This window comes from Barbatula barbatula (assembly GCF_947034865.1).
Source record: "Barbatula barbatula genome assembly, chromosome: 13".
Taxonomy (NCBI): Eukaryota; Metazoa; Chordata; class Actinopteri; order Cypriniformes; family Nemacheilidae; genus Barbatula; species Barbatula barbatula.
The window spans coordinates 14,370,403-14,396,150 of NC_136776.1; the positions used below are offsets into that span (position 1 = coordinate 14,370,403).

Sequence of the window (25,748 nt, forward strand, 5' to 3'; positions counted from 1 at the left end):
GATGGCCTGATGACTGCATTTTTAAATGCGTCTGTATAGTGTAGCAAGCATCTGGTGTTGTGCGTATTGCACGAGTGTCTGAATGTGGTGTGTTGCAGATTCAAGGCCTCTGATTAAATAAAAAGAAGCAAATTAATGCTGTGGTACTCTAGTTTGTAGCATAACCAATCTCAGCCTTCCATCAAAGTCTATCGAGCAAAGATTCACCACAAGAAAACCCAATATGTGTTTTGACTCCAGGCATTCACAAACGAGTTAACAGAAACAGATTTTACCAAATGGTTCGACGGTGTCCCATATGGGTAACATCTGCAAGTGTTTTTGAAGCGCACAAGATCTGCTGACCTAAAAGAGACGAAGTCTTATAAAGAATTGAGGTGTAGTGCTTGACCTCTGTTTTGTTAGTCTTTTGTTCTTTCGTTTTTTCACTGCTCTGTACAGTTCATTTTTTATTGCTACTTTTACAATTTCTTAAAGTTAATTTAGGAAAACAGATTTTTTTCAGACATTTAACTTCAAGTTGGCACTACATGAATAATTTGTGTGCCTTGACATAAAATTGTGGATTTCCATTTCCCAGCATGTCACTTGTTCACTAATCACTTGTTAGTGTTTAAAGCAGCACTTAAGAACTTTTGCTCATAGGTTCACCCATGTGGTTGATAAGTAATTGTCTGTTACCATTGTTCTAAATAATGTTGCTGTATAAGCTTCCCCGTGGGCAGCGCAATGCAAATCAATTTGTTTACTAAGCTGATGGAACCGGTGAATGCAGAAACATAGATTGGAAACCAGATCGCTCTCCTCCACAGCGGGGCTGTGTGTACCAACCCGAACACAGAGCTAACAGAGATTGCTTGTAGCGGCTAGGAGGATGCTCAGGTAGCTGCGGGAGTAGAATTCATCCATAAAGCGGCCATAACTCAGATAGTTTCTGCAAATCTCAAGTTAATCTTGAATACTTACAGAATAGTATCGTACCCTTCAAACCGTTGCAGGGCCGCTTTAAGAGTAAAATAATTTGAGACATTTTTTTAAAACCGAAAAACTACAAAAGGGTTTCTTAAATGTTCATTTATCTTTAGATTTAAAAGATATTTGTTTAGATTTTAGTTTCTTTATATTCTTGTTTAGAAGAGTAGTGCCTTTGCTTAAGATGTGGGAGGTTACATTTATAAACATGATTTTTGCTAATATCTTTTGAAATATTTGATTTTAGCACTTCAATCAAAAAATGAAATTTGTACACATAAAAATCATGCATTTTTAACAAAACAATTTTGCCAATTTGAACTGAAAAAACATTACTAACTTAATTATGTGCTGCTGATGTACATATGTCAATCCATTCTTCAGTGTTTTACTCTGCAAAACCCTTGAATGACGAATGATGCTGTTTGTTAAAGCTGCTTTAACCAGTTTAAATGGATGTATTTCAAAATGTCCTAAAATGTCTTTCCTGACAACTATCATTCAAAAATTACAACTAACTCTGTAACAGGCTAGACAAATCAACAAAAAACAGGAAAGAGAAGGGCTGGAACTGGTACTTTTGTCTGTCACGAAAGTATTTGTTTTCGCTTTGTTTCCTGATGGTCACTGTTTGTTGAGTAAGCAAGATCTAGTTAACCCCCAATGGTCAATGTCAAAATTGCACCATCTGTCCACAAAAAACCATCATGTTATCGTATTTGCCTGGCCTCCTTTCACACATATCTCTAGTGATTTGTTTGCATAAATAGTCCAGCTACAGTTAGTGAAATGCTGTTTAATGGTTTTAGAAAAAATCACACATGTAAAGCTGACTAACGCCATGAGTGACATCTCATGTTAACTGCCCACATGTGTTTTTACTGACCACACTCCTGATGATGCCGGTAAGCGAAAGGTAAAGAGGGCCCCTCAAGTGGGAGACAGTAAAATCTGATTCGGTGCGGCCCCCTTCCTCGTTGAACATGTGGAACATGTAACTTCCCCAGATTTATGCACAAGATGTCCAGATCATTAACAGGCATTGAATCTCATCTGGGTCTCCAGCACATAGCGCGTAGACATTCTGTCCTACATTTACCCAATGATCTACTTTTCCCAAAGACATGCAAATAAATCGCTGGAAAATGCAGATCCAGCTCGCTGTTCCTACGAAGAGGATCAGGACGTTTCTTTTCAGCCAGATGTGCATCTGCAAACAAGGGGGGCCAGGCCCTTAGCTTTCTTTTCAGCGAAACAAAACAAACACTTGCCAAGGCCAGCATCTACTTTCGCAAAGTAGTTGATAAACGTCAGCAAAAGGACACAACGGGATGTACGTTCTGTTCTTGTACTTCCAAGACCGATCGCCCTTGGTCGCCCAGGGTGATCTGAAAGGTAGCAGCGGGGTTACATGTTTTGTGGATCCACCTGACAGATATGAGCCGTGTGCCGTGGGTTATACGACAAAGAATAATGGTGATAGAATGGAGGTTAATGATCTTGAGCACATGCTGATGCTCTCTGAGGTCAGTGTGTGTCTTCTGGGTCAGAGAAGGAAACACGGTACTAAAGGGTAGAAATGGAGATGATGAATGGATGTCAGAAAGCAGGTGTGTTTTCCTCAGAGGATGATGGCTAAAAATTACAGCTGACTCAGCAGGGAATTTCAGAAGGCTTCTCTGTTTTGAAGTACACAAATGTTGAAAACAGCATAAATTTCCCATGTTTCATCATCAATCGTCATTGATATTTTTTCCTACTCTACCATAACCTTTTCCTAATGAAAAGTCTGTCATCATTTACTCGCCCTCAGATTGTTCCAAACCTGTATAAAAGGATTTTTTTGACGAACACAAAGGAAGATTACCGAAGTTACCAAACAGATTTCATCCCCATTGACTCCCATAGTAGCTTTCCCTATATGGCTACTGACACTCTTCCAAATATCTTCCTTGTGTTCAGCAGAACAAATAAATGTAAACAAGTTTGTAACTACCCGAGTTTGAGTCAATGATGACAAACTTTCCCTTTAAAACCAGCAAACAAGCGGCTGGAAAACCAGCAGACCACCTTAGACCAATTTAAGCCTGGAAAAAACGTTTTTTTCAAAATGTAGCCAGAGAATAAAGCTAACATCTCTGAATACACAGTAGGCAACATCTGCCAACTTTAGAGTAAGACCTAAATTGCTTGTCTTTGTAGTATATTTAGCATTTAAACACAGTCCTGCTTTTTGCTGAACGTATCTCTTGGTAAATCAAGCGTCTGGAGTTTGATGAAAGTCGGCAAGGAGTGTTGTTGAAGGTTTGCCGGAGTAATTCGGTGCCGCTTTGAGCTTGGGTTAATCACTGTGAAATGTCTCACAGATGGAACTAACTGTTCTTCTATACAGTACGCACACATCTATATATCATATCAGTCTCGAGAATCCTATGGATTGCTTGGTGCGTGCAAACTTAAAACCATTCTCAGAGTCAGAATGAAACATTTGAATCAGAAATTTGCCATAAACCTCTGACATTTTCATCTGCGTCTACAGTATCAGATTGAAACCAGCTTTAAAAGAATAGTTTACCCAAAAATGAAAATTCATCACTTGCTCACTCTCATGTTGGTCCAAACCACTAGGGTTTTCTTTCTCCATGGACCATAGCAAATTAGATGTTAGACAGCACGTCGCTCTTTTCTTTTAGTCATTATGACTATAGGGGGCAAGAACCAGGATAGTGTAGACAATGTTTAATTTTAGGTAAAATAGTTTTTAATTTTAGGTAACATTAAATGCAACAAAACCCAAATGTGAGATGCCTTAATTCAGCACAATGTCTCATTCTTATAATCCATTTTATACCTGTTTGTGTACTGTATGTGAAAAAGAAGGGTTGCAGGTGGGAAGGCTTTAAATGGTTGTTTCAAATTCATAGATTCATGTCACACTTTTCCAACTGATGCCTTTTTCAATGAGCTTATGGTAAAGCAAAGAATGAATTTTCCCTTCTAAGAAGCTCAATTTTGCCGGCCAAGCATGGTGAAACTGTTATATAAGCTGCGACTTCTTTGACACACACACCATACCGCCATATCTTGTGTGTAGTTCTTCTTGATATGTAGCAGTGGCAGTTGAAAATCTATGTCTGTCTGTCTCTTATGTGACGTGGAGAATATTGTCCATGCCTTCTTGTTCTTTCAGGTTCATTTTAATGCCTAAAAGTTAGAAGATACCTCCATCTTGGCCTTGGCACCGTTAGACTTGACTTTTATGACATATTTTCGGCTTTTATGATCATGCAATTCTTATGTGATTTGCCAGTTTTCAATAAATTTAACGTTTCTTTTGAAAAGACCAGGACCAGTTGCAAGAAACCCCTTAGTTTTCATTAAGGTTTATTTTAGCAAATGGCTTTAGGATTTGCAGGTCCCCGACATATGCTGTGGTTCGTATGTTTATTCCCTGTCACAGAATTTTCGGCTCTGAAAAAAAGTTTTCCACCAAGTTTACCGGCATCAACACTAAACTTCTTTTTTCCTTTTCTCACCCCATGATAATGTCATTCCAAACCTTTATGACTTTCTGTCAAAAGAAAGAAAAGAGGATATTTTGAAGAATGAAGGTAACTAAACAACATTGGCCCTTATCGATTTCTATTATGTAAACACAAAACATTTCTCAATGTGTCTTCTTTTGTGTTCCACAAAAGAAAGAATCATGTACAGGATTTAAACAGCACAAGGGTGAATAAATAATGACATAAGATTTAGGGTGAACTTTCCTCTCGACCAGCAACTAACTTGAACGAAGATGCTTGTCTAAACTGGTATTTTCAGGAGTGCTAGATTCAAAAACAAACTTGGGAAAATCCTCAGCAGACAGCAAATATCCAGCTGTCTCTCTTCTGACACTAAGTTTAAACTTAACTGAGATAAGTGAAGGATAACCTACAAATCTATAACCTGGAGAGGTGTCGGCATACCACTGTTCCCATTGTATCATTGTAAATTGTGTTGTTCGGTTGAAAGGTCAACCACTTGACCTCAGGGCACCGGTTAGGCAGTTAAAGGGCAACATAACTATTTGAGGCATGCCCCTTAAAGGTTAAAGGTTGACATGTTTCCAGGTATGAAACACGAAGCTGTAATTACTTGATTCTGGTGTACAAGTCATCCCTAATTTGTCCAAGTCCAGTTCTGTCTTTTGAAGTAAGTCATTAAGAGTTTACAAGGCAGTCACAGAAATGCACATAGTGGTACCAGCTGTAGAAACCACATTTATATATGCAGCAGAGAAGACAAACATATTGTAGATTTACAGCACGAGCCAAAAACACGAGAACTATTGCTGGAAAGCAAGAAGCTCCAGACATGATAATAGCTTCGACCACCTTACAAGTGACATGTTTTTTGAGTCATAATGGGCACAAGTTTCCAAATCCTGTGCGTTTTTGACTTTTTCTCTTGCTTGTAATTTTTTCTAAAATAAACTTTTTGGAGAACGGGACATTGCAGAGTGTGATGGCTTGTTTTATGATCCGATGCTGATGATGTAGTGGGAGACACATGCTAGGTTGTAGCTGCATAATTTCTGGCTGCAACGGATGGGCGGTGTCATTCATGAATGTTTCTTTGTTCAAGTCCTGTGGGTCAGAGAAGAATTACCCTTCTCACGGCGCATGCGGTGGCACGTGCTGGAAGTACTTGTCCGTGAAATCACAACCCACATCCCCACCCCAATTTCTGTCTCTGTCACAGAAGGTGAGGTTTTTTGGCAGGGTGTGTATGGCTGGATACCCTTCTAGACAAGACGTAATGTGAAATGGACAAGGGCTTCTGTTTGAGTGTGATGACATGAATAGTAGTCTCCCAAAAAATCGAATCGCTGGGGTAACCTGGCAGATGTCATCTGCATATCCATCTTGATACCCTTTGGCTAGATTTGGAACCCAAACTCCCTCCATAATGTTAGTCCCGGTGTGGGTGCCCCCTGTTCACTTATGAGTCCAAACTACTTTTGGAAAAAAACAGAAACACACATGCACACCCACAAAAATAAAAAAAATCAGTGATGGGAGAAAAAAGTGAGAGAGTGTGTCTGAGAGAAAGAGAGACCAGTAAATGAAAGCCATGCTCACCCCCCATGAGTGTGTGTGTGTGTGTGTGTATGGAGATCGGTGAGGGTGGGTGTGATTGAAGCTCGCATCAGCAATCTCCTCCCTCCCCAGTCACTATACATCCAGGAGACTCCTCACACAGACCATCACTCAGCAGCTGCACACGGCCGGCTGAAGACGTCCTGAGCTGACACCAGCAGAAGAACCAGAAGCAAGAGTCTTAGAAAAATTCAGCAGCATCCCTCCTCGACCGGAGTCAGAGCACTATGGCAGGCAGCACCGTCCTCCGCTTGAGCCTCTTACTGACGCTCGCAGGAATTCTTCTCCTCGCATCCAGCTCTGCACAGCGGGTCAGAGGCAAGTGCCACATGCTTCCATTGTGATGACCTGCAGCATTTTATTACTGCTTTTTGTTTTTGTATTGGAATGGCATGCATTTCTGCATTGTGCACTATCCTGATCGTGGGTTGTGCAAACAAAGATTTTAAAGTCAGTGGAGTTGCAGGTATTGAGAACTAAGATATGATTTTAGAGTTTTCTAGTGTGTTGTATGAGTTGCATTAAAGGGATAGTTCACCCAAAAAAATGTATCACCCTCACGTTGTTCAAATCCTGTATATGACTGTTTCTATAAAAAAAGTTTTATAGTTTGTGTCCATGCAATGAAAGTCAATGGGTCCAATGCTGCTTGGTTACCAACATTCTTCAAAATATCTTCTTTGTGTTCTGCAGAACAAATTTTGTCATGCAGGGTTGGAATGACAAGAGGGTGAATTAGTTATAAAAAAAATCGGGGGATAAACTATCCCTTTAACTTGTTGCATTTGCATTGCGAGGTGTTCTGAATACACATGCACTAATTCCATTCCTTCATTTTTACGAAAAAAGAGGTCATGCAGTTTTTGCAGGTGCACTTGCTGCTTTTATAGCATTAGGGAAACGGTATGCAGCCAACAGTGCCTTGCTCTCTTGACTATAAGTAAAGTTAATCTTAACTATAGAAAAAGATTTGGATGGCTGAAAGATGCTCGAAAAATATGATGCTCAGAATATGTAGTTGGTCACGTTAACTTTAGAAACCACACTGCTGAAAGTAAAACAAAAGCAGTTTTTTGAGGTGTAGGATGGTCGTCCAGCCTGACCAAGCTGTTGTTGGTGGTCTCCAGTTTTAAAAGAGTCCACAATCTGCTACGTAATTGATCAAATATGACATCCAGGGACCTTGAATTATCATTTTCTAGTTATGCAAAACTGCACACAGTATTTAATTTTGATGGACTGCAATTCAAAGCCCAACCTTAAAACAATACAGTAATAATTGTTACCTCATGCCGCATGCAGCTGGCCAAAATCAACGTTTCTCTTGTGCAATTGTGCATGTGTGTAACGTGTTACCATGTGTATTTAGAATACTCTGTAACATTCATGACGGAGCTTGACTTCATGTGTGCTGTGTTGCTCCCTTAAACGACAAAGTGCATTTGTGTGTGTGCGCGCACATTTCAACACACTCTAAATCCGTGCCAGAGGTGTGTGTGCATGTACAGCGTCTGCAAGATCTCATGCTCGCAGCGTCCATGTGTGCTCATATTAGCTACGGCATTAGTAATACAAGCTCGGAGTTCGCTATCAGCACTCATTCATCAGCTATTAAAAACTACCTCCATCTCCAGAGGGAAGATTGTCTGCGCTGGCTCTGTGCCTGGTCTCATGTAACCGAGCGTCATTCAGCACAGTTAGTCAATCAAACTCAATAGAGCTCTGTGTTTATGTGCTGTTGGCCGAGTGCGGTTTCTTTATAAAAGTTTCCAGGACAAAACACAAAGAGTTGGAGTTAACAAGCACGGCTGTGTTCAACAACAACGAAAAAAAAGTGCGCTAAAAAGAGGCGTCTCGAGACACGTCGAAGAGGAATAGTCTCGTGAATTTGATATGATAATTGACCCCATAAACATTCAACTAAGCTGTCTGCTTATACACCCGCCTCAGACTATAAGCTTCTGCTTGTTACTGTACTGTTTTACTTGCCGTGGGCAAAATATGGCTTAACAACACATGTGCAGGCAGCTGGTCTGTAAATGGAAGTGCTGGAGGTTGAAAATGCACCCCAGATGATCGAAGCCAAAACCTGCATGAAAAACAAAAGATTGAATGTAGTTTCAGGAAAAGGGCTCTATGAGGTTTTCTACCAGAGGTTTTATGAGACAAAGAATGAATGAGGGTTAATACATTGTATTGTGCCATCTCAAGCTGCATTCATAAAAATGATTATGTTGGGATATTCTGAATTCATGATGATGGGGAATTTGACAGCAGCTTTTGCTCCCATCGTTCGCAACATATGTCAATAACACTTTTTTTCTAGAAATAAGCTAAGAAATAATGACATTTCTTTCTTACTAGTTATGCAGAGTAGATATGTTCTGTTAAAAACAACAAATCATGACTGTTCTTACAAAAAGTAAAAAAAATGTGATTAAAGTGTAGTAACCATGTTTTTTTAATGCATTGATTACTATTGGCATGGTTTTACTACAGTTACTGTACTAAAACTTAAGTCATGGTTAATTTTCGTATAGGAAATGAAAGTAGACCTTGGCAACTCAAATGATGTCACTTTTCATTCAAATAACAGTTTATTATTTCTTTAGGATTTATGAATAGTGTAACTAAGAAAAAGTTGAGCTTTTGCACTTCCCTAAATTTGTGGACGTTGAGGACAAAACTTTGTACAGTAGATGAAAGGATTGGGAAGGGAAGAAGAGAGCAGCTGTTGAGTGTAGAGATCAGTGCTGTTGTAAATGTGACTAGAAGATGAATGATTCTCTCAAGTCTGGGAAAGTGGTAGATTTACGCTCCCTCCGGGCCCTCGGGTGGTTAACTCCTTCTGAAGTTTAGTGCCATTTTTAAATCATCCCCCTGAATATCTGGGTCATGTTTGTCCTGCATGTTGAGCAAACGAGCCTTTAGATTTTCCATGGAAAGTGCTTATTTGTATGCTTGGGTGACTGTTCACTGCAAATGAAAAATCACTTCTAATTTCCCCAAATTTGTTTATTTCAAGTCTTGAGACTTCTGAAGAAAAAACAAAGTGAGAATAGAACACATGGAACCATTTTTGAAAGAAATCCCTTTTTGATAAAGCGAACGAATGCAGAATGTAGATTTGGCATGTAGCGTGGCTTTCGTCCAAGAAGAAATGCTGCGAATCAAACGGCCTTTACAAAAATCAGCGTGTTTGTAAATTACGTGGAACAAATGCCAGACGTCCCTCGGTCCAATAAAAAATTGGACCGAATTCATGCAACAACTGAGAAAGAACCGTATCTGACAGAATGCAGCTTGGGGCAGGGCTTTGGATATGGGCTGATCAGCTTGGGTCTGGAACTCATTCAAACTTCAGTGCCAGGAAAAAGCATGCATGATTATGCTCGTCACTCGTGTTCGAATAAGATATACCTCCCCCTTTTATTTCACCTCATATTTGTGCTATTGGCCCACCCTTTGTGGTTCTCGCCTTTTGGGAGTACCATGTCAAATCTCTGTATTCACAAAAACAGAAAAGATTAATTGTTGTATGAATGAAGTTTATTTTTTATAGGAGCCTAATATTGTCAGATGGCTTTTGGTGGGAAAATACAATAAACCACTCACATTAAAACAAGTTGACACCAGTTATTTAATTGACTTTGCCAAGAAAGTGCAACACGACTGTCCACTTAAAGTCTATTAATTGCTTCAGGGATAAGAAATGTTTTGTGCTCTCAAAGTAGTAATGTGATCCAGTTTTGGCTTGTTGATTTGTACAAAAACAATGATTAGGCCTTTAGAACATATTCTAAAACATAATTTGTAAAACACTAATGATGAATGTTGAAAATAATCTCTTCCTTTATACCACAGTCCCACATATGGAATAATGCCACAGACTAATTTAATTATTTGTGTCCAAGACTTGAGGAGTGCAAGACGTTAACTGGCAATATTTAACATTACAACACAAAACCACCTGATTCATTTTTCCATTGCTTTTAAAATAGCAATGATTTCACAAAATCTTTTCCTCAACCACCAAGGTCAATCCCTTGTCCAGCCCTTCTCCACTGTTGTGGTAAAAAATCCAAATGGACATTTCAATTACCCTTGACAGATCTAAAACTATATAAAGCTTCAGGGAGCGGAAAATATCTCAACCGCAACTCTTAAAAGGTCTTTGTTGACAAGCTGGTGAGAACAGGTAAACCAATAATAATAACACCACTCAACCGCAAGTGTCATGCCCGTCCGTGACTAAGAGCATCGACCGCAGCCTAAAGGTACATTGACACACTTCAGAAATCAAAACAGTCATTGAAGAATAAACACAGGAACAAGACTGCGCCTGCCTTTTAATTACAGTCAATCAGAGTGATACAGTACATTTCTTGTGGATTGTCGGGGAAGAACTTCAATAGGGTTCACTTTAACCTGCTGGATCTTTGTATTCACTCCACCGAGGAGTTTATTTTACAATGATCCCAATGACTTGAAAGAATGCGTTTTCCCCACGCGCAAATCCGACGGCTTTCCTGACCACACACACTTCCTCTCTGCTGTTTGTTTAACTGATTCTGAAGATTAAGACACTCTAAAGAAAAAGAGTTACTGAATTAGCCTGTAGATTTTCCAACTCCCATATGGCCGTCTGAAAAGCATCTACTTAATGAGTCTGATTAACGGGCGTTTTGGTTAGAATGATGCTTTATGGTAACTTTAAATGATGGGGACGTCGAGGAAGACCCGCAATTGTAATTTTTTGTAAATGTAAAATACAGGTTCATGCATCTTTTTCCAAAAGTGAAGTCCAAGATACTCTAAATCTGGTTAAGGAAGACGTCTAGTGCTTCTGAACCAGTGTAATCGTTAAATGCTTGTGATGGATGGGAAAAAGGTAGAAACGGAAAGATCTCCACTTATTGGATTTAAAAGGGTTCTGAAACTGACTTGAGACATTTCCCATCCTGCAAATGATTCAACCAAACGGGGCGAAATAAGATGCTGGTGTAAAGGTGGTCATATGTAATTAATAGCTTTATGCAGGTGCTGAGAGATGATGATGAGCAGAATGTTGCACTCAAATGCTTATTTCTTGGAATATAATTGGAGGTCCGCATGCTACTTAGCTTGGAGTGAAGTGATGAGGAGTTCAACTGCGAAAACGATTGTCCTTGATTTACCTCCACAATGATTTTCATGGCACACACCACCTCCTCAAAAGTGCTCCCTTCCATTCCCCTTGGGCCCCGTAAATCTATAAACCCTATAAATTCACAAACTCCATCCAACACATGGGAAGCATAAAGTTATACCACTTTTACTACATGAGAAATTAATCATTTATTCATTGCAGTGTTCTGAAAATCACCTTCTTCTCTGTTTGCTAAATTCCTTTTTACTGACATGGATTGTCAAATGTAGAAATGCTCTGATGTCATGAAAACAATTAACAAAAATCGAATATTATTTCTCTTTCTTCACAGTAAGAAGACAGAATATGAAGGTTCGCATCAATGCCACCGGTGATACCATCGTTTTGAAGTTTGTTCGGCCCAACCCTGATATTAAACTCGAAGGCTACATCCTTGGCTATGGTTCCAGCATGTTCTCAAAGCAGTTCATCCAGCTTCCAGAGAACGGAGAACCCTATGAGACTGAGATTGGTAAATCCAACCACAGACATCCATTTTTGATTTTGAGACTAAATTGTTTGAATAATGTGAAAGAAAAGCCACAAAATTGCGCTAGTGATTGTTTCGTGGGTTAGCGAAGGAACGGAGTACTAACCATAAAAGGTTCATTCCTTGACCCATCAAAACCACCACGCAGAGTTTGCCAAGTGTGCTATTATTTGAAAATTGAACTGCAATTGAACCCCAAATGAATGCTATTTGTTACGGCTTTCGTAACCACAGTATTTACAGTAACCTCAAAAAATGAAGAAGGCCCTATGACACTTCTTTCAAGCCACAGGAGATCAATTTTGACAAGGTGAAAAGGTTGCACATTACCGCCGGTAACATCAGACATGTTTATTGTTCCCTGTAAAATAATTTCCTGTAGTCCATTTATCTTCATTAACCTCCGTTTTCCCAGGAGCGCCAATTCCGGAGTTCAGTCAAAAGAGGTTATCGTTAGGTCAAACACCCTATACCCTTAAGCTAATGTTAGTTTAGGGATAATGGGCCCATATCAGGTGGTTCAGTTAGTTTCTAAAGCATTTTAATCCGCCTAGGTTTTGAAATTGCAATCTAGAGCCACTGGAGATGGCACGCAATTCTCATTTTCTTTAGTATAGCTATGCCCTGTTTGGTTCGGTCAATGCACTAGTCTTGTTCCACAATCACAGGAGGGCTTGTTCGAGCCTGTAATTGGACAATGTCTCAAATGCTAGTCTCCAAGTCAAGTGCTTTGAAGATTTGTGCAATGGAAAGAACCGGCGCAGGTATAAATAATTGCTCGAAAATGCTTATTCAGAAGCTGCAAAACAAAGCAATGCCTGGTCCAAAAGGAAGTGCCTCTGAGTTTTGGCAAAGCTTTATTTTTTTTCCTTCACTATTTAGGTCGCAAATACACAGTCACATCATTATTCAATATTGGCTGGTGCCTAGAGGATCATCATTTCAAAATTTACAGTGTGTGGTTCGATTTGAATATAATACACATGCACACCAGATGGTCGAAACACGAAAGCGGTTAATGACGTTTTCCCAGCCTGACAAGGCACACATATAAAACAAATCTTTGTTGTGTTTGACACCTTTTTTGTTTGACTGGTGATTTTCACTGGCGATATCACTAATGGGTCGAAATAATTTTTTCCATCGTCAAAAGAATAAAGACATAAATAATAAGGTTTATATAAAAAAAAATTCGGGATTGCAATGGAAAAATGTATGTTTAGCAAACATGAAATATCTGTAAACTGTGAAAAGCGTCACATTAAGCCATGCATGACTTTTTACTAAACAAAAGTCCCCAAGAAAAGCATGCTGTGGCCAGGCTCTCTCTTGTTTGGTTACTTGCATGTTTATCTGATTCTTTTTGGCCAAATAATGATATAAATTATAGCAACAATAGAACTATCATTTTATATGTTTTGATTCAACCCTCAAATAATATGATGTCTTTACAGATGCAGAGCCTAAGTACCTAGTGGCTGTTCAACCGATCCCAACCAATGATGTGAAGAAGCATTGTACAGGTGCGAAATGCTTTCAGAACTCCGGTGGTCATAGTATATTAGCAAAACAAGTCTTTTTCCAAACAAATACAGTACAACAGTTATTGAGAATGAGTTTAAAAAACAAAGTACAAAAGTAATTTAGTACACTTAGTTTATTTAGTACACAATATGCTACAATAGGCTTTTAAGCTTGAAGTTGGGTTAAAATGTCCACGAAGCATTAGGTAGAACACATTTCACTGTTAACTTATACACCAAATAATACATTTGGGTGTGAAACAGGTAAGGTGAATCTGGACAAACCTCTTCATTTGGTGATCGACTCTGTCACACCAACGTCAGTGCTCTTATCCTGGGGAACCTACTTGAAGACGCCATACGAAGGAAACATCATGAACGACTGCTTGGAGGATGGGTGAGTTACCACATCTGGATTTCACTTTTTCCTTCATCAAACTGTTTCACGTGAGTGCCTCAAATCCCAGAGGAAGACTTCATTCACTTCACTTAATATTTAGGGACCATTTAACCTAAAAAACACGGAGAAACAAGATAATGAAATAACACGGCACCAGTCTCTAGTATTTAGGGGTCCGATCTGCAGAAGAATTGCAGTTTATGTAAAAGCTACTAGATCTCTACTGACAAGAGACGAGATTTATATCACCCAAACGCTCAATAGAGACCCATTCGATGATTGATTTTCTACTGCAAGAAATAAGAAACGTGGGATATGGATCCCCGCCACTTGTTTAAATGCTTTTCGAGGATACAATCACAGTTGAGACGCACCAACACGCTTTCCATTTCCCTCATATGATCTGGAATTCATATACAGAAGTATGGATACCCTTTTTTTTCTTTAGGCGAAACTTCTGGAAAGGCCACTGGAAATGTTGACGTAGGCCAAAGTTTTGCAGCAGTGCTGCTCATAACAAACCGGCCGTGTTTCGGTGTATTTAATGCCTGACCGCTGATATAGAGATGGAAAACCATTTACACTGAGACCTCACCTGTACAACTTGTATCATCACTGGTTGCCAGTATATTTTTTTGTTTGGATGGATGGGTGTAGTCCTTGTGTGCTAGTGTCTTAAAAAGCCTCCAGTTATTGTTTTATTTTCAGTTTTATTATAGTTTTAGTTTTAACTTCATAATTGTATTTATTTGTTGTTTATTTTTTGGTTTCTATTAAAAACACATTTCAGTTTACGCGTAGTTTAGATTTATTTTTTATAATGAATAACTTTGCCGTCTTTACTTGTACTCATTTCAGTTTATTGCTGAGGCAACATTTCTCATTTTCCACTTAATTTTAACATCAAAACAAGAAAGTAAAAGTGACATTAGAATGTATTTGCATTACATACTAACAAGTCATTGTATAATTTGTCTTTGAAACAGGCATTACACAATCCGCTACCGGGAAAGAAACACGAAGTGGATCTATCAGACCTGTCCTACCACCGATACTGTGATTGACAACCTCAAACCCAACACACCCTACGAGTTCGGCGTCAGACCCAACAAAGACGACCGCAGTGGAGTGTGGAGTAAACCAGTGATCCACAACACCAACATGGGAGGTATAGATATCTGACAAATCAATTTAAAGGCTTTTTGGAGATGAAAATCTGAATGCGGATCAAATGTAAATCCCTTTGCTTTTTCTGTTTCAGAGAAAAACATGATGACATCCAAAGTTAACCGACCTCCCTTTGCCAAGCCTATGGTATGTAGTGTTTCTGCGTGTTATCATGGTGTATAGAATATTGGTTATCAAGGCACCACTTTTTCTATAGACAGAAAAAAAACCATGCTCGCAAAAAACATCTAAAACTACCAATACAGAACAGACTGAAAAGTTTGGCCATGCTATGAGATCATAAATCAACTTAATGCTGATTTAAGCTGTTTTTCTCAGCATGGTTCCCATGCTTTATCTGATCGTATTGTCCATTCTGCTTTGGATAAGCTTTGTCATGGAAACCATGAATTTTCTCACATATTCTAAATCCCCGGAGTCTGAAAACCCGTTGTTCCCATGTTTATATAAGAGACTCAGATTTTCTGTGGAATCTGGAATTGATGCATTCCTGTAATATCGGGAACACTTTAGACACGGTGGTGATACCCTGATTATCACATTCTTTCACATATTATGAAGACAGAAGTTAGATTTTTGGCTCAATAGGTTTTTATCAATGAGTGAAGATAAATATGTATAACTCTATTTTACAGGTAGGAACCCATGGCAGTCTCTTCCCACCTCGACATGGTAAGATCATCAACTACTACTGTACGTTACTACCATGCGTGTGTAAGATGGGAAAAACTGAGCATTCAATGCTGTTCATATCTTTGATCGTTTCAAAGAGTTTGCTTTTTTCCATCGCAATCTTCTTTCCAGCTTTCCACAACAAAACCCATCAAGGACTGTTCAAAAACCCAGGCTTTGTAGGAACTACCAAGACATCTATTGGTAATTTTTCTTTCTTTCTTTTTTTTGCACTTCTTTCACCCAGGGTTCAGTTTTATTCCATTCATTGGCTTTAAACTGGCACTTGACAAAACAATTATAGACAATGAATACTTTCTCCTTCTTAATAGCCTTTTTGAGGATGCCTGCTCATTTTCTTTCTTTCTTTACTCCATTTTTTCCTTTTTATGAACCGCTGCATTATTTCCCACAGCGCCACCAATGGGCCAGCAAGGAACCGTTGCTGCTCCAAGAGCCAATGAGCAGAAATGGCTTCAGCCCCCATTGGGTAATCGAGAGAAGTTCTGTTTTAAATCTCGCAGCTTATGTGCAGTCAGTTGGTAATCGCTTTGCTGGGTATGGGTGGGGAATTAAGACATCCGCTGTTATGATTGGCTGCATGCTGGCATGCCTTGTAAGAGCACTGAGTTAGAAAGTCCAAATCCCGTCGTGATGAGGATTCCTGACCTGTCGCCTCCACACCTAGGAGTAAATGTGAGTGTAAGTTATCACAGGGTGCTATGCAGCGAAAGCCCCTCTGTGGTCACGCATGGTCACGCGTTTGCTCAGTCTCGTGCTGCTCACACTCAACTCATCATCACAAGTCATCTCTCTCTGTCATGATATTTTCTGCCCATTCAGTCCCCTATCATTTCATCACCTGTCAATCACATTTTAACTGGTATAAATGTTTGGGTTCTTTAGTCCCATCTGTTCAGAACTGTGTCAGTAAAAGTCCCCACTTCTTTCTCTCTCTATCTCTCTCTCTCCATCCATCTGAATACAGAGTTTGCCCACAGTATATTATTATCGTTCTTTGAATGTAACCTCAAGTGGTCGTAATATAAAAATATATAAATAAATGTAAACACCTTCATACATGCTAATAGCAAATTTACTGTAGCCTTAAAACCATGGTATACTAAAGTATGAACTCCCTTGGAGTACCATTTACACTTATATGCGTATTGCTGCTATGGTACATAACTGTATCAACACTAGTTTTTTTTTATAAATGAGTAAAATTACTTTTTTATACATTCAACTTGGGTTTTTCTCATTTTACTTGTTTTCAAAGCTACTTATTCTTACTTTCTGAACTCACATCATCCATCCCTTTATTCATTCAAGTATTCTCCATTGATTTTTTGCATCTTGAGTCGCTGGCCTTTGTTCAGTCTGCATGAAGTCACTGCACGCTAGCAGAATCAGTCACGTGTTTTCAGTTCTAGCAGAGAAAGGCAGAACTCCGGGAGTCCAACCTCCTTTCATGTCTTCCTGTGTCTTTGAACTCTTGATAAGATAACTGTTCAACTCTCCTTGTATTTTTCCACTTGGAGCCAAATTGATTATGAGACCAAGCTCAACAAGGTCATTCTTAATCTCTTTGAGAAAAGTAAAATGTCTTACAAAATTGAACAGGGTGGAGATAAAGGCAAAAAGACACAAACTGATTAAATTAATTCAAATATCGGTGCCATTTTAGTCATCGTTAATCAAGTATAAAGGAAGATTTCTGCTATGAATGTAAAAGAACATCAAAAAACACAATCCACCCCTTTCTGAGTCTTATGGTCTTCATAATCAGCTCTACTGGAAATTCCAGCTAAAACTGGCTTAAGGTGGTACAAACTGGTAAATAGTCCGTCCAAGTTTTCCTGGATGGCTGATCAGATCAGACTACCAGATATTGGTGCCAAGGGTCAGCATAGTTTGATCAAGTAGACAAAGTTAGCAAAACTGACCAGGTTGGGCTGCAGGACATCTTAAACTAGCTGACCAACTCGTCCACCTTATGCTGGTGTACCCTGGTTTTTACAGAAGGGAGGGCTCATCTGCTACTTTCTCTTAAACAGATTCAGACAGCCATGTTAGAAATGATTCCTCTCAGCTGGTGGAGATCCCTCCCGTCCTCCCCCAACTTCTACCCACTAAACCCTCCCGTCCTCCAGTCACCCCTACCCCCTATTCCTTACCCAACGGTGCCCGGACACAGCACGGACACCCCAAAACCAAGGCACCTAGTGTCACTCAGCAGCCACATAGTTCTACTGGTAATTCTGAAGTTTTGTTCTTATTTTTCAACTTATATTTCCAAAATACTACTTTTAGGATCTGATGGTTGACAGGTAATAAGGCAATAACATTTACTCTGTGGTTCACTACCACACAAATAGTGTGTTGTTTTATTTTGGCACAAGCTTGTTTTACATTTAACCTCTGGCTATGCATTCTTTCACAGCAATTAAAACAAAACCCCAAAATATCAGACTTCAAAGCATTATTTCCTTCATTTGACTGTATTTCGGTGCGGTTTGGATGATAGTGATACGTAGACATTGGAAATTAATGGTGTACAAACCGCGTTTCAATCAAATGCAGTCATTTTGTAATTTCAGCCTCAAACAGACAGATATCATTTCATGCTGCATCAAGGAAATACAGGACGAGCTGTCTCAAGATTGTGTAAATAAGACAGCCAATGAAAACAGTAAGAGGCGTTTTCAAATCGGTTCCCACAATACTTGCAGTGTCAGACATGCTATCACAACTGTCCCATCTCTGTAGAGTATATCATGTCTCCGTTATTGTTCGAAGTCACAACTTTATTGTTTCCACCATTACAATTGTTTTGTCTTCACAGGAATGCACTTCTGCACTTTACCAACCCACGAACACATCAGATTCGCCTTCACTGTAGCCAAACTATCCACTCTTAAATTAATCATTCATAAGTTTTGTAGACATTAGAGTTTCACTTTGAAAAAAATTTGCTCTTTTCTAAAACCTTGTGAGATGCAAATTAGATAACGCTGACATCTATTACAGTTATAAAAAAATTCTGCATTATTTAACCCAATGGCTGGGTTTGTCTGTTTTTTGACCCAACACTAGTTAAAAAGAACTTGAACTTTATTATCTAGCATACCATTAGAATTAAATTCTTATACAGTATAGAGATTAATGTAAATGCAAGTAGATATAGTAAATCTTTAAACTGAAAAAATAAACATTGTGAAATCTCTCAGCAGAATTTTTTTTGTCACATAGCAGACCTCACAACCTTTTCCCTTTCTAGTCCTAGAGCCGACAAGGCATAACCAAAGCTGCTGTTGTTTTCTTTTTCATTTAGGTAAGACCATCCACAAAGATCCAGAATCTTCACTTCCACCCAAACCCAACGATTCAATCCTAGCAGTGAAAACCAGAAACCAGACATCAACGGGCAGACAACATTTACCTCCTTTCTCTAATGGCAGGATACATTCCCCCCCCAGGGTTGGTGACTCCTCCCGGAGATATGGGGGTAAAAGAAACTGTTCATACCCCTCCCTTGTTGGAAACTTCACCAAGAGCTGATATTTGGAGTTTGGTGGCTGGTTTTTAGCTGGTCCAAGATGGTTGTTAGTTCATTAACTGGCCCATGCTTGTAGACCAGCTACCCTTATTAATTGAAGCTGGATTTTGGAACATGGTGGCTGGTGGACCAGTGAAAGACCATAAACCAGTAACTGTGTACCAAATCCCAGCTATCAGCTCCATCTGAATATTTCAGCAGTTTTCAGCTCTTTGTTCTTTCTTTCGCTTTTTAATTATCTTTCTTCATTAAGCTCTTTGTAAAGCTCTGTTGAGGCGGTTGCACTTTCTTCTAGAAGTAGAGAATGTACAGCAAATTGATGTCAAAGTTCTCCACAGTCCAGTTTTCTCGGTGCAGCAATAATTTCGCAAACCAGATCCCTCTTCAGAGCAAAAGTTTCTTTGCAACATGTGTGCACAAACTGACCGTCATACTGTGTCACTTCTGACAGTTTTACTGTCAGTGAAGTATGTGTGATTTAGCCCAATGGGCATGCAGACTGTCGGCATGTCCAAAAATCTAATCTTAAAGGGCCTCTCTTCCCCTCAGGTAGTTGAGCAGCCACCTATGACTCCACTTAACATCCATTAGAGGTTACATATAAACCACAGTTTTGTTTAGCTGCTCTGGGATAAAAATTATGCTGCTTTAGTCTTTCCTTTTCTCCATAACATCCACTCTTTTCCCCCCAACAGCTAATGGTGAGCACCATAAGGGACTCTCGCAACCTAAACCAGTCATGTGGTCCAGAGCAAGAATGGGTAAAAAGAGCCAATTCGTCCTTCATGTGTGCTAGCCGTAATTAACCCGCAAAATATCCATTTGTGACGCAGCCCATGTTGATGTCTTTACCATCCATTATCTCCTGTAAACTAGGACTTGCACAACTACTCAGTTTTACTAATGGAACAATCATGAAATAATAGTACTCAATGTTTCACCATGTCCAAGGCATGGTGTGCCTTTATTTTTTGTGTAAATGTAAAGTATATTTGCTTCTAAATATATTTATCCAGTTTGTAGAAGGAATCTTTTTCCACCTTCTGTCATTGTACAAAGCAAAAATCAACCTACAGTCAAGATAGACCTACATCTTCATTTGTGAACTAGTTGAGTAGTTGCTGCAACCCCTACCGTAAACTCATCTTTGTCTATTCATCCGTCCACTCATTCACCAGTCAATTAATTTGCTCGCAAATTTATGTTGTCTTCGACGTTTGTTGTCTTTTGCAAGCTTCTGCAGAACCCATGCTGCCGCGAGCTTTGTGGTGTTATTGTCAAAGCTTTTTTCCAGATTTTCGTTGGCCGAGATTTTCCTTTCATTTGCAAACCCTCATCAGAAATATGGTAGTGTTAAAACACTACTAGGCATTTGTTTTGAAGAAAGAAAACATTCATTCTGGTCTTTTGGAGAACACAGAAACCCACCGCAATGTGCTAAACTGTTTTGTAACATCCTGTGGCTTTTTTATTTGTGAATTTTAGCAGTAATGTTTGATACTGCCGTCTGCAGAGGAGAGCTGCTGCTACTGTTTAAAGTTTGCATGACTTTTTGCATGCTTTATTGTAGTGATGTGCTTCCATGTGGGATGGGGTCCCTTTCAAGCTGCTATGGAATTTTCATGTCTTCAAGTTTCCTAAGTGTACATTCAAACTGTTTTAAAGATAAAAATCGTCTTATTTCAACAAATATAACCAAACTTTTGGGATAAATGTGTTGACCTCGAGTGTTTGTATAGCAATAGAGTGCCATATCTTGTTTCCAAGCTTGTGCAAAACAGTGGAATGCAACAAAATGGCACATACGAAATCTTAACATTATTTATAACATTATCTATAAATTGTTCATTAAAAGCCAGAATAATCTGAGGGGCTACCCCCCTTGACTAGTACCACCACCTGTATAAAACCAAAACAATTTAAAATTTACCGCCAGGGAAAACCTCTGCTAGCTCTTTGGAAATGACTTTCCCTTTTCAAAAGTATGACATCTGTTGGTCTTTAGGTTTATTTTCGGCGAATGGTTTGTTCACCACCCAGCTTTGCAATTCTTACTCGTACCACAGGATTTAGGGAGCTGAGCTCAGTTTGATTACCCTGTGATGAACTAAGGGCTTCAACTGGTGCTTCGGATGTAAATTTAATCAGTTTTCCTGGGAAAGGTCCACATGCTCCAGCCTGTTTGCGTTTGGCTGTTCTGCATGCTGGCATTGAGAACTGAAAGCTTGAAAGAAGTTGAAGTGCCAATGTTTAGACTTTATCCTTGCAATCAGACAGAAAACAGTCAAGGGAATTTTCTTTCATTTACAATTAAATTCAAGAGTGAGTTTGACCTCTTTTTTTGCTACCTTTAAAGAGAAAAACACCTAAAAGTTAGAAAATTAAAAAGCTTTATATCCGAGTATACAAGTGAAAACATCACTTATTTATTTAGAATCATTCTTGTAGTAGTGTTTATATATATATATATTATGAATACATCTTTGGTTAAATATCATTTTTAGATATTTGGCATCACATTTACGGTTAATTTACAACTGGTGTTCATTTTAGGGAGACAAATGTTAGAATTTGCATTACATTTAAATACTGTTTAAACATATGATTTTTAAATGTATGTATGCAGAGTAATCTGACTTTATGACTGTGCTTTGCCTTTGTATAAAGGGTGACGGATTGAATACTAACACTATCCCCTTTGATGCTCTTCTTCTGCTTATTGATTTAGAGGTTTTATTTTATTGATTTTTGAAAAGCTGAAAAAAGCTCATATTTAAAAATCAATCACGGAGAGCTCAAACTCATTTAACCCACTCTACTTTGCAGATAGCAGTTCCAGATCTGCACACTTAAGGGTGGTAGTGATGTGTTCCACTGTTTTTCATGAGAAACAACCATTGAAGACATTTGATTCCAGTTTAAGTTTCTTACTCCGAACACCAAAGGAGACTTTTTGAAAACAGCTGAATTTATACAGTTTAGAAAAAAGATATTTCATTAGAATATTAGGAGGATGACTGTTCCTTGGTCGGGATTTACGGGAAGGGCTACTTACCACAGCGTTGATTTTTTTTTAGGTGCCATTTACTAATGCATCCCCATATTCATCCATTCATTCAGGGTGACAGGTGGGCTATTGATTCCAGCCTGAAGAACTTGTAATTTCAACTTTCATTTCATCATTGCAGGTTCATCAGTTGTACGTGGCCATATTCCAGAAAAAAAGCCTAATCTTGTGGGCAATCCTGGAGGATCGGGTGGGTTAAAACAAATCTTAGCAAATCTAAAAAGACAAGTAAAACTAACTCTTTAATAAAGTTGGTATAGGGCACATACCTTTGTGATTCAGACTGCAAAAAGTCTATCAAAATATCACTGTCAAGAAATTGTTTAAAACTGTGAATATATTGGCTTGTTTGTGTACACAGGAGAAAAGATAAAAGTACGGAACCAAGACAAAAACTCTATCTTGAACCATAACCTGCCACCTGTGACAGCAAAACCATCCAAACCAAAAACAACTTCTGCTCCATCAGTGACAGGTAAGTGTACAAGTCTCTATTTATTTCAAATTTTCATATACATTTCTTAAATGTAACGGTTCTTGACTTTTTCCTCTACCTTTGATGTCCTAGCCCCTCGATTTGAAACTTGGGAGAACTCTTCAGTATTCAGCTCAGTTCCTGCTTCTAAAATTGATGCCATGGGCAAAGAACGCTTTATCGGTAATGCCACTTCTCTTTCTTCACTAGCTGTGAATGCAATGGGGCCCAAAAAAAGCATATTTAAAGCAACATTTTTGTTTTCTCTAGCTTCACACGTGGTGTACAAGACTGACAAGAAACCAGAAGAACCGTGCTCCATCACTACCTCTTTGAGTTACTTCCCCGAAGAGGAAGGTGGAGAACAAAACGTCACCAACCCTCCAAGAACAGCTCCATCCAACCTCACTGTTGTAACCGTGGAAGGATGTCCTTCCTTCATTATTCTTGATTGGCAGAAGACAGATAATGAGACCAAAGGTAAGACTGAAAGATTAAAGGAACACCTTTGCCTAAAGTCCTGGTTAGGGCTCAATTGAACTGAAGTCTGGCAACTTTAACCTAAAGCCATTCATTTTTTTAAACAGAATACGAAGTTATCTCAACTACGAAAGGCCCTGATGGTGAACAGGTTTCCATTCTGGTTACCAACCAGACTCATACGGCCGTGGAGAACCTTAAACCAGAAAGCAGGTATACTTTCCATTACATTTTTTCCAAATTCTCCTTATAGGGCTTGATAGATGTATTTTGGTTCCCGTGGGTGTCAAATACCATGGCTGTTAGGACTTCCATTGATTCCGGGGTCTGGACAAAGTGTTGGACGTGTGCTCTGGCTGTAGGGGAGCTGCTACACTCACTGGCTTTTAATGAGGCTGAATATAGACTCACAATCTAGTGACAATATAAACCAGGGGTTCCTATGGACTGTGTCTTGAGGCACGTGGGCCTTAGTAATGTCTCTACATCGCACATGGAGTATCCATTAAGGGGTGGCCACAGAATCTGAGTCCTCAGACTCTGCAGAATAAATATATCAAGTGTCAGGGCTCCTAAGACGGGGAAATGAGAACCTCATTTTGCTCGGAATTTGACAACAACCCACCAGCTTTTCAATACAGACAGTGTCCGTTTTAATCATTCTGGTATAAACAGCCTTCCTGCTCTGTCAGAAGCATAACTTTTGATCTGAAATGAATATATGTGATGATTTAATGCAATGCAATGTAATGCCACATGACCTGTCCTTGTCTTGCAGTTATGAATTCAAGGTGAAGCCTAAGAATGAGCTCGGTGAAGGGCCGCCGAGTGAGCCGGTGTCTTTCAACACAGAATCTGGTAATGCTTTCAAACTTGAGCACATTTGCAAACGGTTATGATAGTCCTATGACACATTTATTACTCATTTGTAAATGTGTAGTTATGCAGTTATAAAGGTTTAAAGTTTCTCTGTTGTGGACATCTTTTCAACATGTGCCATAAGAGATGTCCCGGGGCTACCAACATGTTTGTTTTAGCCATGGTTTGATCATGAGTCATTGTATCCAAACCAAATCTGTGTATTAACATGAAATATGTTTTTAAAGTGGCATAAAATGCAAAAAATATCCCCAGGGGAAAGCAGCAGATTACTTTGCCATGGCTTTACATGTGGAACTGCATTTTTGCGATTTTCTTTATCTCATAGTGATATACATAATGAGTCATTTGTTGTTAACATAATGACTCCAGCATGTCTCCGTACTGTTATAACTTTTGGCCCGATCATAGTCTGCAGATGCACCACTGGAGTCCTGTCACAAGGCCAGATTTTTCTTGTTTTACACGCTCACTAACAACATATCATAAATACAGAACAAAAAAAAAGCACCCCATAATTTACATGTTTTATAGTAGGGGGCTTTAGTTTTAATCCTCGTCTGGCATGCAGAAAACAAGTCGAGAATGGAAATGGGCGAGGAAGAAAAGAGAATCCATATGTGCGATAGGAATAGAGAAAAGCGGACTGATGAGATTTTACCGCCAAAGTTCCTAAAGCTCGTCTCTCCTATAGCTTTGGCAGACACTGCACGTTACTTCATGCCAGCCGTGCTCTCTCACTCAATGAGGGGATTCAAATCTGTTGGAAAACAGTATTTCTGCATGTTGGAATTTATTGTATCATTGTTTCTTGCACATGGATCATGTGTGTCAGTAACTCTTATACAAAGGCATTTTTTCTAATTAATTATTTGATTGTTTTCTCTTGCAGCTGATCCGCGGGTGAGCGAGAACGTCTCAGGTATGTGTTTTTTTTTTCTGTGCGCTCTGTATCTCTCGAGTAAATGGATAATGTAATAAGCAGTCCTAGAGGTAGAAAGAGAAAAGAGCCAGGCTAAAGTGGTGGAGACGTCCTATGAGTTCACTTCTTCCACACAAAGTTCTTAGCCAGATAAAACATTTACCCAAGAGTGGCAAATGGATAACACCACCCTCCTCCATTCAGCCAACACACTCTCGAACAAAGGCCTCTGTTACCTTCTTGTACTGATTGAGTTGCTTTGAACGGGCCAGTCTGATATCCATCTTCTTCCTGTGTACAGTCTATTCTGACCTAAATTGTCAGAGTAATGGAACATATAACTAAGCCAATAGTAAGAAGAGGGTGTGACAGGAGCCAATGGAAACAGATGAATGGAACAGCCCCTTAGCTATTTCAACGTCCAGCAGGCCATTGCTAACACATGTATAAACAAAAAAGGGGTCTGCACTCTAATAAGCTTTTGAAAAGGCCACATTAAGAAACATCGTCTCCGTGCCAGCACATAATATCTGGCCCCATCGATTCATGAAAAAACATCTTGGGGTTTTTCAGGTAAAGATGCTATCTGGACCCAGTTCCCCTTCAAAACAGACTCCTATTCCGAGTGCAATGGGAAGCAGTACATAAAGAGGACGTGGTACCGTAAATTTGTTGGCATCCAACTCTGCAACTCTCTACGGTACAAGATCTACCTGAGTGACTCTCTCAACGGTGAGTCTTACAGAAACAAATTCATCCATTTTAGTGTTCCACATTTAACAGTGGGTT

The 25,748-nt window shown here is 39.2% G+C and overlaps 1 protein-coding gene across 9 annotated transcripts in view; it reads left to right on the plus strand.

Annotated features, from left to right (window-relative positions):
• Positions 1-25,748, plus strand: part of abi3bpb (ABI family, member 3 (NESH) binding protein b) — a 29,958-nt gene that overhangs the window by 2,585 nt on the left and 1,625 nt on the right. Inside the window, exons 1-20 of one of the 9 annotated variants that reach the window (XM_079471479.1) lie at positions 6,193-6,434; positions 11,597-11,776; positions 13,249-13,317; positions 13,582-13,714; positions 14,704-14,885; positions 14,979-15,031; positions 15,541-15,577; positions 15,710-15,781; positions 15,993-16,067; positions 17,635-17,832; positions 18,912-19,085; positions 19,832-19,897; positions 22,325-22,393; positions 22,565-22,678; positions 22,772-22,861; positions 22,949-23,158; positions 23,266-23,371; positions 23,937-24,016; positions 24,930-24,959; positions 25,533-25,691. In XM_079471479.1, the coding sequence (XP_079327605.1) occupies positions 6,344-6,434; positions 11,597-11,776; positions 13,249-13,317; positions 13,582-13,714; positions 14,704-14,885; positions 14,979-15,031; positions 15,541-15,577; positions 15,710-15,781; positions 15,993-16,067; positions 17,635-17,832; positions 18,912-19,085; positions 19,832-19,897; positions 22,325-22,393; positions 22,565-22,678; positions 22,772-22,861; positions 22,949-23,158; positions 23,266-23,371; positions 23,937-24,016; positions 24,930-24,959; positions 25,533-25,691 (2,188 nt within the window). In that variant the 5' untranslated portion in view covers positions 6,193-6,343. Of the gene's footprint in view, positions 1-6,192; positions 6,435-11,596; positions 11,777-13,248; positions 13,318-13,581; positions 13,715-14,703; positions 14,886-14,978; positions 15,032-15,540; positions 15,578-15,709; positions 15,782-15,992; positions 16,068-17,634; positions 17,833-18,911; positions 19,086-19,831; positions 19,898-22,324; positions 22,394-22,564; positions 22,679-22,771; positions 22,862-22,948; positions 23,159-23,265; positions 23,372-23,936; positions 24,017-24,929; positions 24,960-25,532; positions 25,692-25,748 lie in introns of those variants that run through there. The other 8 variants (XM_079471480.1, XM_079471482.1, XM_079471481.1 and 5 more) reach the window with 8 other exon arrangements.